The following is a 13157-nucleotide window of genomic DNA, read 5'->3' as shown; positions in this document are numbered from 1 at the left end:
CAAATGTCTTGTTTTGTCCAAAAACCAAAGAGATACTCAGTAGGCCTATATTGTCATAAAGGAACTTAGAAACCAGAAATATACACATTTAAGAAGCTGAAATAAGAGAATGACTTTTTTTTTCCTTTAAAAACCACTCAAACCAATTATTCGATTATCAAAATAGTGGACGATTAATTTAATAATTACCACATTATTGGGCTCACATTTCTTGGTTTCATTATTGACTGCGTCCTCTCTGTTTTGTTTATTACCAGGTATTGATTGGATTCTTGCATCATGACAAATGAGGATGCTAAGGTGATCCCAGTGCGGGTCGCCTTGAGATGTCGCCCGCTGGTACCTAAAGAAATCAATGAGGGATGTCAGTGCTGTCTCACTTTTGTGCCTGGGGAGCCTCAGGTGTGTAATTAACTATTTACTTTTTATATTATCTTTAGAGTTATGTTGTTTGTTTGTTTTTTCCCCAATTCTTAGATATTCACGAGTGTTTTCTAAATTGTATTTTCTGCAACTACTCTTTATGTCGTTTGTTTTTAGTTGATTGTCGGCACAGAGAAGGCCTTCACCTATGACTACGTATTCGACCCTGCTGCTGAACAGGAAGAGGTCTTCCATACGAGTGTGTCTCCTTTACTGTCTGGGCTTTTCAAAGGTAACTATGTCTTCAAACACAGTTATTGACTTTAACAGCTGTTGTCTTGCTTCACTTCACTTCCCACAATTTGACTGTACAAGGTCTGAAACATAAGTTTGGGATCCATGGTTTTGCTGGAAAGAATAAGACATAATAAAATCAACTAATATGTTAAATTTAATTGTTTTTTGGACCTTATCTATTATCTTTTTATAGGCTACCATGCTACCGTTCTTGCGTATGGGCAAACGGGGTCAGGAAAAACTTTCTCCATGGGAGGAACATACACATCAGCTCAAGAGAACGATCCTTCAGTTGGAGTTATTCCACGAGTCATCAGGTGTATTTTTGAGGAAAGGGAGAAAAGGTCGGACTGTGAATTCTGTCTGGCTGTATCTTACCTGGAGGTCAGTGAACATATATTGTTTATTCTGTGGTGATTTTTTTTATTTTTTTATTATAGATTTCTTACAAGACATTCAGAATTTTATTATGGCCCCTGGCATCAAGCTAATTATTATTTGATCACATGTTATCCTAACCCTAACCCTATCCTATTGATCATAGATCTATAATGAAGACATATTGGACTTGCTGTGTGCATCTAAAGATAAACCTGCCCTCAGCATTCGGGAAGACCCCAAAGATGGCATAAAGGTGAGTGACTGACATGTTCAAATTGACAGCACACTTCCTCTGTTTTGGGAGCTTGTACTCATGTCAGTTTTTTCACCTCAGTGTCAGCCTTTGTTTGATTGAAAATGTGATATTTTGCAGATTGTGGGATTAACTGAGAGGCAGGTGTTCTCCGCCCAAGAGATGGTGGGCTGTCTCGAGCTGGGGAACTCTGCACGCACAGTCGGCTCGACAGCGATGAATGCCGCCTCTTCTCGCTCACATGCTATCTTCACCATCACACTGGAGCAGCGCAGGGGAACAGACAAGTCAGTATGATTGTGTTTTCTTCTGTAATCATTTCACCATTTTGGCTTTCATCAGTCCACTTTGCCTACACATACAAGGACATTCATAGAGAATAAATTATACAGCTGTAGCCTCAGGCCGCCATTACCTTGTCTTTGCCACTGAGTAACAAACCATAGCATGATGCTGCCATCACTATGCTTCTCCGCAGAGGTTGTGTGGTCTCATTAGACCAGACAATCTTTTTCCTCATGCTTTCTGAGTCTTTTAAAGGCCGTTTGACTGGATCTAAGGAGTCCGTCATGTGCCTTTTTACTTTTAAGTGGTCTCCTTCTAGCCACTCTGCTGTGAAGGCCTGATTGATGAGGTGTTTCTGAGATGGTCATCCTTATCCCAGCCCTGCAAAGAACTGCTGAAGCTCTGTTAAAGAGGAACTAAGCAGGATTATTCCCGTGGCTTTGCTAGATTTTTTACCTTAATTAAAAAGAGTATTTGTGATAGTTAACTACATGACATGTGACTTGTTACGAGTGAGAATGGAGGCTCTCTGCCTTCCACCTGGCCTCTCATGGCTGAAAACCAACCCTGCAACATCAGTATAGTACCTGGTTGCCGCCCCGGTGTCCCAGCTCTCTTCTCTGCGCACCGCGACACAAACCCGTAATCTTTTGTTAAGACTACACAAATTTAAACGTTGTAACATCGTATATTTTATATAACGTTATCCATAGCTCCATGGATTTATTTTTCGCCGGCTTCGTTGTAAACAAATGCACATGGGCAGGCGGAGGGTTAGCGAAACAGAGGAAAAGTGACCAAACATGCATAGTTTCCCTTTAAAGTGCCAAACTTCTTCCACTTTACAACAATCAAGGCTACTCTTCTTGAAAAGCCAAAGCTTTGTATGTCTACGCAGGGTGACTGTGTTGTACACAAAGTAATGTTTTCTGTATACATTGAATTTACATTGAATATTTGTGCAATGGTTTGTTGCAGGGCTGACTCGGTTGTCTCAAAGTTGCACCTTGTGGATCTCGCTGGTTCAGAGAGACAAAAGAAAACCAAAGCAGAGGGAGATCGTTTAAAGGAAGGTAACTAAATGTATATATTTTTTTCCCCTTTGAATTTACTAATCCAAAGTTGTCTTATTTCAAATTATGATTTCCCAAATAAAATATGCTGCTATGTCATATTTATACCTGCTATTTTGTATTGTAATCGTGTCCTTGATAACAGCGTTTCTGTTTTGATGCTCTTTATTTTGTTCTGCAGGCATCAGCATCAATCGTGGCCTTTTGTCTCTGGGGAATGTTATCAGTGCATTGGGGGATGAAAGCAAGAAAAACACCTTTGTTCCTTACAGAGACTCCAAACTCACCCGCCTGCTCCAAGGTAGGCTTTGATTCGGATGTTCAAAAGTTGCTTATTGGTCATTAATTCAGTCTTAGATACCATTATCACTTTTGATGACCTGAAAACATGTGCAGAATATTCAAACAGTTAATGACTGCAGACTTTTACAAGAGCTCTCATGTTTTTTGTTTCCTCAGACTCTTTGGGAGGCAACAGCCACACTTTGATGATTGCATGCATCAGTCCTGCAGACTCAAACATGGAGGAAACCATCAATACCCTGCGTTACGCAGACAGAGCTAGGAAAATTAAAAACAAACCAATAGTGAACGTTGATCCCAGAGCTGCAGAAATGAGCCGTCTGAAACAACAGGTACAGAATTTGAATTTTTCAAATTATTAGTATATTTATGTGTACTATGTTATACTTTATAAGTAATATTGACAATAATTATTAGAGGATAATCTGATAAAAAGGATAAGGGTAGGATCATATACATTTTTTTACTTCTTCCTACTCCCTTTTGAGCATGTTAAGACGATACATTTTTTTGTTTTCTATTTCTATTAGTTTTTTTTAATTTTTTAATTTGCTTTGTCTTCTGTCATGTTTGAAATAAAGACTTAAATAAAGGCTTAATAAATATTGCTGCGAGGTAGATGTAGCTCGGTTACTTGGATGCAAGTTGGGAACTTATATTGAACACTGTTTAATTTAAACGTTGACTTTGTGCAGGTTCAGGAGCTGCAGGTGATGCTGCTTCACGCCCGTGGAGGAGTAGCTCCTGTGCTCTCTGGGTAAGATATAACACTTCCCTGTTACTTAATGCCCCAGAAAATGAAATGAGGGCAACCATGGCACATAACAGCCATAACAAAAGGCCATAACAGTTACATGGTCGTTCTGTTACAGGCCGGGGTCGGGGGAGAATGTGACTAAGCTGGTGGAGAGAAACCGCGTGCTGCAAGACGAGAACAATAAACTGAGCAGGGAGCTGAGTGAGGCAGCTGGACAGACCGCCCTCATGTTTGAGAAGATCATTATGGTGACCCAGATCTCTTTATTCCTTCCTTTTTATTCATTCTTTCTTTCAGAGTTGCATTAAAAGCTTGTGGTGACAGTGTTTCAGTTTGTGCCCATGGCCAGAAAAAAAAAGAAAAAACACAGACAATTTAGATAAAATGTGGAAATGACTTTAGTTTATCTTCTAACTTCTAACTCCTTTCTCTATTTTCTTTTCTCAGTTCAGTGTTGTCATCCATTGTTTTGTTTTTTTTGTGTTTCTAATCAAATTGTGTTTTGCTTTATTTTATAGACAGAGCAAACAAATGAGAAACTGCAAAGCAAACTGGAACAACTGCGGCACCATGCAGCGTAAGTTTACAGAAGCATGAAGCCAGGAGGGTTTTGGGATGAATGTGACTGTGAATGAAAGCTTAAAGAGGACAGAAAGCTCCTCTGTGCCAAGCCATCTCTTTCAGAGGTTTTGCTTGGTTTTTAATGGTCTGAATAATTTTCTTTCTATAATTTAGTATTTGTTATTACGTTCTCATGTAGTGTTTTGGGGCTGAGGGTGCTCGTATTGCTCATACATGCTTGTGTTAAGAGGTTTAACAGGTACTGAAAGACTGTTTTTAGGTTTGTCTTTCCTGTTACTGAGGAAAGGTAGCATATAACTATATTCAAGGTTTACTGGTTAAATGATTGATTTATACTATTGAGCCACACTTTGCTTTTAATTTCAGCTGCACAGTGAATCTTGAGAAAGTGTTGGAGACACTGGAGGACCAGGAGCTGAAGGAGAACGTTGAGGTGATGAGGAACCTACAGGACGTCATCCTGGAGCTCAAGGTACACGAGTCATCCTGCATCATCATACACCAGAAGACGGCAAGAGTGCATTAATGCTGAAATTGCCACCAGACACCATATCTGGTTTATTTTAGACTCACTTGATTAAATGAATATAGCTAATAGCTAAATTGAACGTGCAGTTATAAGTTGCTTCGCTAATTTTCAGTTCAGTGTTTTTTGTTGTTGTTTTTTATGGTAACTTATTAAACCACTAGTCACAGTCGGACGAATACTAAATAAGTATTTGGACAGTTATCTACTGGTTCTGAGTTTCATCCCATTTAACTTGAAAAAAATCAATGGAATCAACATTAAAAACCTTTGGGCGAGGCAGCATTTTAATCCAGTGTCCAAATTTCAGAGGTACAAAAGCAGTTGGGCTGAGAGAGAATATACATGAAATCAAACAAAACCATAATTTAATTATTTGTAGGTAATCCTTTGTGGTCAGTGATGACCTGGAGTCTTGGACCCATTCACCTCAGCAGACACTTTTAACCCAACCTGGTGATGCCCCCCCAGGCCTTCCCTGCAGACACTGGTCTGTTTTCAGCCGGGTCTTCAGCAGATGGGCTGCGGCTCAGCCAGACTGATATCTGGTGATCAGCTTGGCCAGTCAAAGATATTCATCTTCCTCACTCTGAAAAGCTGTGGGTGCTTTGACCAGATGTTTAGGATCGTTCTCTTGCTGAATGATGAAATGTTGTGCAATGAGTTTAGATACATTTGGCTGACTTTGGCACAGGCTATTTCTGTATCACCTCCTGTTGCTTCTGTCAGCAGTGAAATCATCAATAAACGCCGGTATGGCTGGCAGCCATATCTGCCAGAGCCTCAGCAGAACCACCGCAATATTTGACAGATGAGGCTGAAAGCTGGTTCCCTTTTTCCTCCTCATATTTTCCAGTTTTCGTCATTTTGATAGAGACGGAGTTTTGTTTCATCAGTCCATTGAACTTTGTTCCAGAGCTCGACCATTTTCTTTTTGGATGTTTTTGAGCACTGTAATGGAGGCCTTCCTGTTTTTGAGGTTTGCCAGTAGGGAGCTTTTTTGTGTGGAGTCCTTTGAGGTTTTGGTCATGTCAAATCTTCAGTTGTTGCCAAGGAAACACATATATGCCAACATCCTGGAGACTAGTGCTTGTGCTCCTCAGTCCACCAGATTATTTTCCATTTTCTAGTTTTGCATAATGACTGGTTTTGGTTGACACTTTTCTTTTTAAATGTTTTGAGCCACACATCTCTGCTCTCCACTTTTAACCAACTTCCAATCAGCCAATCAGACACACTTGTGCTTTTTTGTGTTCAGATTAATATTGAAACGATCTCAAAAGGAAATCTTCCCCATTTAGCTGCCAAGTATCCAGCTACTTTGAACCTTGTGCCACTTACACACAAGAACTAAATCACACACTGTTCCTCTAATATTGACTTCAACCTTCTCAAATTGAGGTGAAGATTTGCACTTAAATATGGAACAAAACTGTGCTTCTGTCCAAATACTCACAGTTTGGACTATAAATTGAGCTCTAGATGATTTGGATCTGAACAGTACTGTTTGTTCATGATAACGACTGTTTCTCCTTTTGTGTTATTTCCTCAGAATGAGAGTGCCGGCATTGCTGCCTCCATCGATGCCATGGCTGCAGGAGAAGATGTACCGGAGATGGCCGGCAATGGTAGCAAAAATGACGATGTACGTTGACAGTTTTGTTTTATTACTATTTACATGAAATTACATTTATTATCAAAATTCAACATACTTTTCAATCAAACCTACTGTTGTGATGCTTGTTGTATCTCTAATTGACCAAAGAATAAAACTGTCTCTTTATCTGTTTGTTCACCTCTGATCTACATGCAACTTCTTTTCTTTCTCATCAAACAGGACTCCAATGGTAAGGAATCCCCAGAGCCTTTCACAACCCATCATGCACTGCGGCAGGCCCAGCTCTCCAAGGAACTGATCGAGCTGAACAAAGTGTTGACTTTGAAGGAAGCGTTTGTGAGGAAAATGTGCCAGAATGACAGCCAGCTGGAGCCGATGCAGTCTGAACACCAGGTCCCAGGATTTTTACTCTCACAAGCATTTAAAAATGGCTTTAAGTTAATTTAACCCAAACTCACTAAAATCAATTCAGATTGTATCAAGCTGTAGTGAGTGTTAATTGTAATGTAATGTTATTTAAGAGTTGACAGATGATGGACAGGTTTTAATCAGCTATGCATTGTCTTGTACAGAAAAATGTCCACTCACTTCAGTCTGCAGTGGACTCTCTGCAGAAGGAGAAAGAGGAACTCGTTGTGGCTCTTCAGTCTGCAAAGAAAGACACCAACCAGGCTAAGTATGAATATTTATTTTCTTTCTTTTTTGGCTTTTGTTTGGTTTATTCTGATGTAATACCTATGTCTTTGAAATCAGGTTGTTTTGATGTGATCTCATAAGCCGTCTGACACACAACACCTTCTTCTAGGCTCAGCGAGCAGCGGAGGAAGAGGCTGCAGGAGCTCGAGGGTCAGCTCACAGACATGAAGAAGAAACTCCTTGAACAGTCCAAACTGATAAAACTCAAAGAGTCGTCTGTTCAGAAAGTTAGCAAGCTCATGCAGGAGATACAGGTAACCAGTGATTTATTTGTGTCATTTTGGTGCATCATATTGTGTTGATGGGATCTTAAAAGTTGTTTAAACAGTAAACATGCTCTAGGATAATTCAAAGAGTTTATAGCTTAAAATGATTCATTCTAAAAATGTATATTATTTGCAATAAAGCATCACTAATCATCAATACTACTGATGAAATGTGTAAGCCACGGATGCCAAGTCTTCACACAGTAACACCGTGTTCCCACAGTCGATGAAGACCCAGCGTACGCAGCTGATGAGGCAGATGAGGGACGACTCTGAGAAATTCAGAAACTGGAAAAGCAAGAAGGACAGGGAGGTGCTGCAGCTGAAGGAGAAGGTACGTGGGGTCCTTCTGCCGGACATTTTATACATTCACACATTCATTATATGTTTTTTTGCCTTACAGTAGTAGATTTCGATTGTTTGGCTTCGTGAATCTGAGCTTATTTTATGTTTTACAGGATCGTAAGCGCCAGTATGAGCTGCTGAAACTTGAGAGGGATTTCCAGAAACAGGCTAATGTTCTGCGGCGTAAAACTGAAGAGGTAAGGCGTCTTTGTCTGTATTTGTAGTTTACATCATCCTCTACATGTACATTTACTGCATTTCATACAGTATTTTCACACATTTAGATGAATAGAATAGAATAGAAAAACTTTATTGTCCCGCCAAGGCAGGAAATTCATCTTTGGTCTCACTTACTTAAAATAAGGCAAAACAATTCAACAATGATCACATAGTAAAAATACATGCATACAGGTAACATCTGCACTGATGCAGATATTTAAGTGTGTGACACAAATTAGCACTTAACCCAGTCTCAAACCACCAAGTCATTTCACCGGTGTCTCTTATTCTGCGAGCAATATCGTCAAGTGTAGCTGCAAATTCTTTGAAGTAGCTTGTAACAAATCGTTTTTCCCTTCCAGGCTGCAGCTGCAAACAAACGGTTGAAAGATGCCCTGCAGAAGAGAAGTGAGGTGGCAGAGAAACGGAAAGATGTTCATAGCAAAGGAACAGAAGGACCTGCTGCAAGAGTTAAGGTAGTAAAACTCCTCTGTAGTTAGTTACAATGACTTTGATTTCACAAAAAAACATTATTGTTGTACTGAATATGTGGCATTGTATCATTGTTTACTCTGTGTTTTTGCGATCAGGCCTGGCTCCTGAATGAAGTGGAGGTGATGGTCAGCACAGACGAGGCCCGGCGGCACCTCAGCGACCTGCTGGACGACAGGAAGTTCCTGGCTCAGGAGATAAATCACCTCAAACAGCAAATAGATGCAGGAGACAGGCCAGCTCCCAAAATCAGGGTGAGCTGAGAAATGTGTACTTCTGCTCTTACACACACACACACACACACACACACACACACTGAGACGTTCACTGCAGTAGCAGAGAAGAAATGTTACAAAGCATCAGTCCTTTGATGTGCGCTCTCCACTTCCTTGCAGCGTCGGACACTGCTCATCTCTGAGCTGGAGAGCCAAGGGGAGCTGGAAACGCCTCTGACCAAACAGCTTGAAAACCTGGAGACAGAAATAGGTCTCAGGTGAGTCAGAGGAATCAGCTCTTCCAGTTTATTTGATTAGACCTTTTAAAGTGACATAAAACATAAAATAAATGATGATGCATTTCATATATTATATATATACTGTATATATACTATATATTTTTTTTTACCATATGCTGTATATGCCTCATATGTTTCATTTCAAGTTATAGCATACTTTTACTCTTTAAAACCCACACTATCAGTTTAACAAAAATATCCCCACTAACATCAAATGTATTTTGTATATTATTACCGCTCAGCAAAGAGATTGTTCAGATTGTCTAAACGATGTGTATTTTCACAGGAACGCCCAGATAGCCGACCTCCAGCAGAAGCTTCTTGTCGCTGATGGCGAGGGGCGTCTGAAACAGCGCATTGATGGCATCACAAGCATCATGGAGGCCAAATGTGCCCTGAAAGTGTCGATGTCTGAGGTGACTCTGCACTTTCTTTTAAGAAGTCCAATAATATATAATTTTATATGCATGTCTCTGTGTTGAATTCTGAGTTCATTGTTCATTAATCCTGCTTTGTTTCTTTCAAAACTGTCTTAATGTAGCTGGTCTCAGCTAAAACGAGCAGCGCAAAGTTGGAGAGTGAACTCAAACAGGAGACGGGAAACTCACAAGATTTAAGAAAGCTGCTCGCTGAGGAGAGAAATACGATGTCGACCATGGACATGGAGCACCAGCAGCAGCTAGTGGATCTGGAGCAGAGGCATCAGGAGAAGGTGCCCATGTCTGTTATCTATGTGCCACTCTTTATTTCCTCTTAGATATATGCATAATTATCTATATTTATGTGGGTGTGTTTATATAAATATATATCTTTATATTCACACTTTTCTTGTGCAGGTGCTTTACTTTCTGAACCAGCTCCAGAGCAAACCCATATGTGCAGAATCTGACAAAACAATGGAGAAAGAAGAGGAGAGTTCAAAGGAGAAGGAGCTTCTCCAGCGTCTCAAAGTTCAGGTTTGTCCTGGTCGCCGGTGCTAGAGGAGTTGGATCAATCCGCCTTTGTCTCCAAATCATCACTGACTTAATCGTGTGGCTATTTGTGACATTGTTTCAGGAGGAGGAGCTGGAAAAGCTGCAAGACTTAAGTGAGCAGAACCAGAAACTGGTGGAGCAGAATGAGCAATACAGACAGGTAACTGTGTAATTAAGCCAGACATTATTGGTTAACGTTTTGAATTAAAATGGTGAACATTGTGCACTAGTGTTTAATACAACTTAGCAGATTTCTTCAAACTCTGAAAATAACTCCTTTTCTACTGACTCTATTAAATGATCTATAATCTTCAAATTGGACACAATTGAATGACTGTTTTATACTACAATCATGATTTATAGGTATAAAACATGCACCAAGCTAGAACGAAAATGTAAAAAATGTGATTTTCTTTTTTAAACAACCATATATTCTATTTTTACCACAGAAACTGTCATTGCTCCAACTGGCAAGTGGAAAGAAAATCCTTGTGCCTACGCCCAGCGGCGATAAGAGCGCAGATGACTCGTTTGACTTCATCCCTCCAAAGGTGAGTTATTGCCAATTGTTCTACCTTCATGTGTGTTTATTGTTACAGTCAATTTTCTGTAGCTACTGAAAATGTTCTGTAAAAAGTATAAGTCAAAATGTGTTGATTTTTGGTACTTGTCTTCTCTACGAACCAAAAGCCTAAAGTGAAGCGCTACACCACGGCCAGAGCGCCGCTGAACACGGCCATCAACATCGAAGAGCTGATGTCTCCCAGTGAGGGTGAGGAGGAGGAAGAAGACGAGTGGCGTCCTGTGAAAACTGAGAAGGGACGCAGAGCCTCAAAGAAACCAAAGGCAACTGGGGTAAGACTGGGACTTTATGCTGGTTATTTGTGTAGTGAATCAGTCAGGACGTTGACCCTGAGTCTCCTCAGTGCTGATGAAGATTATAAAGAGAGAGAGAACAAATCACATCCAGGATATTTAATCAGCCTGTTAATGAAATAGACCATCGTCACATCTCTGTGGAATATGCCACATCGTTCCCAACGCACCAGACAAGTGAGGAACTGGGATGTCATCCAAAGGAACCTATTTACACTTGAGTGAAAGTTGTAAATCTCAGCTTGTTAAATCTCTTGAAAGGAATCAACGTGCGTATTAAATCTGTGTGTAAAGTAAGTCAGCTTTATTTATATAGCACGTTTCAAACGAGTGAAATTCAAAGTGCTTTACAGAGCAATAAAAACATAGATTATGTTGTATACATTATTATATACAGGTTTTTAAACAGATGTGTCCTGCAGCTGCTGTGGACGGCGCTGCGATGTGAATGTGTCTCAAAGATCAGGATGGTGGGATAAACTTGTGATGCTAAGGTCATGATTTTAAGCCGCTTCTCTTCTCTCAGTGCGCGTGTAAAGGTCGCTGCGTTAACAAGCTGTGCAGATGCCGCAAAGGAAAGATGACGTGCGGGGAGAACTGCCAGTGTGATCACGAGAAATGTCGAAATATGGAAAACCAGTCGCCTGCTGAGGTGAGTCCTCTAATGAATAACAGCGATTTGAGTTAACAGAGACTGATAGACCAGTAGAACGATGTTTATTACAAAATTTGTTGGGTGAATTCATATACTAAATAGGTTACAACCAGTAATGTTGATACATTGGGATCAGCTGGTATTGAAAACAGTCTCTTGTAATTCGACATGTTGGTACAGCCACAGATGCGTTTCTCCGCTCAAGTCACTTATGATTTTCACTTGTCCTTGATTTTCTTTGTTAAGAAATTGAATTCTCTCTTAAACAAATGTGCAGAACATTCTCAGTTTTTCATGTTTTATTCATTTCAGTATGCCAGTCAGACAGAGAATGTGTCCCGGGACTCTGCGTCGCTTCAAGAGACGTCGTCCAACAGCCCCGACAACACCACATTCTTCAAGCCGCCATCTTGCACTCCCACCAAGAAGGTGAAGTGGCTCCTTCTGAAAAACTCAACAGTACTAAGAGCATTCATCTATATGCTGGTCCTGAATGATCTGCATGTTCTGCATGCATTGAGACTTTGAGAAAGTTTAACAAATGCTGCATATCAGTTAATTTGAGCGAACTCGACCTGTTACAACTTAATTACTCTCTGAATGGATGAGTTTATTTCAGTACATATAACGACTGATTTCTTGGTTAGGCTATGTGACCGAAAGGTGGAAGCTAAGCTTATGTACCCCTTTTACTTTACAAAATGATACTCATCACCAAAATAAAGCACAAAAATGAGAAATTAGTCGTATCCATAAACTTCAAAATCAAAAATTAACAGTGCAAGATCAGTAAGCTTAATTTTCCATATGAAAAATTACATAATTTTTTATAAAGTCTTTTAAAATTGGCTAATGTGCTGCATATTTTAATATTTTTGGGACAGTTGTTCCAGATGTTGTAATGCAGAACATGAACTAACACACTAATATTTACCATTTTAGGTGCTAAAGGAAATCGGAGACATGGGACATACCACTGCAGATCTGGAGTCGGTGAGGAAACCCATCCTGCCCGAGGAAGAGGAGGAAGAGGAGGAGGAAGAGGAGGACAGAACAACGGTCAGCATCCTCAAGAAGAAGAAACGCATCCTGACGAGTTTTCAGAACAGTTTCTTCTCGGGCTGCACTCCCATCAGAGAGGAGTCTTAACCAGGACGGTGTGGTGGGGCTTTTTACCGTAGGTGTCCGTATGTGTTTGGTTTAATGTTTTGTCAAGATGTTGTTGTCAGTCTTTTTATATGTGACTAAACTGTTGTTTAACGTAACTTGAAAGTAGCTCTAAAACACATAGTTTTGTGTAGAGGGTCAGAAAAGGACTGTGAATAGAATGAAATCGTTTACTGCAATTCACAACGAGATGATCTAGAAACCTGTATGTTATGTTTAATGCATTACATCGTAATTCCCCAATGAGTCAATCTAAATTTACTTTGCTAACAGGTAAAGGTATAGTCCACCAATCTACAGTCATTTGATTTGACACCGGCACTATTCATTATATTGTAGCACAACATGTGGGGGAGGTTTTCATTGTGATTTTAGTATTAGAGATGAATAAAGTCTTAATACTTCAATCTTTTTTAACAGCTTTCCTTATTTGTCAGTGTTTAATATCTTGGCTTCCTAAATTGATGGAAAATAATTTATTAATTAGTCTATTATGATTATGTTTTTCTTTTACT

At 39.9% G+C, this 13157-nt stretch overlaps 1 protein-coding gene across 1 annotated transcript; it reads left to right on the top strand.

Moving 5' to 3' along the window:
• Positions 1-279: 279 nt before the first annotated feature.
• On the top strand, positions 280-12835 carry kif4 (kinesin family member 4; the record flags this gene model as incomplete). Its single annotated transcript, XM_083986366.1, has 30 exons — positions 280-402; positions 541-655; positions 854-1044; positions 1205-1294; positions 1415-1581; positions 2558-2652; positions 2834-2953; positions 3112-3287; positions 3651-3712; positions 3828-3960; positions 4231-4289; positions 4661-4766; positions 6373-6465; positions 6658-6831; positions 7011-7114; positions 7244-7388; positions 7624-7734; positions 7859-7942; positions 8327-8440; positions 8555-8710; positions 8852-8949; positions 9257-9386; positions 9512-9682; positions 9807-9926; positions 10027-10104; positions 10394-10495; positions 10635-10799; positions 11347-11472; positions 11788-11904; positions 12418-12835. 30 exons carry the CDS (start codon positions 280-282, stop codon positions 12622-12624), a joined length of 3732 nt encoding a protein of 1243 aa, XP_083842492.1. The 3' UTR covers positions 12625-12835.
• Between the last annotated feature and the right edge of the window lie 322 nt (positions 12836-13157).

The sequence above is a fragment of the Trachurus trachurus genome, assembly GCF_905171665.1.
Source record: "Trachurus trachurus genome assembly, chromosome: 14".
Lineage (NCBI taxonomy): Eukaryota > Metazoa > Chordata > Actinopteri > Carangiformes > Carangidae > Trachurus > Trachurus trachurus.
Note: the sequence above shows the minus strand (reverse complement) of the source record. Positions and strands in the feature narration are given on the sequence as shown.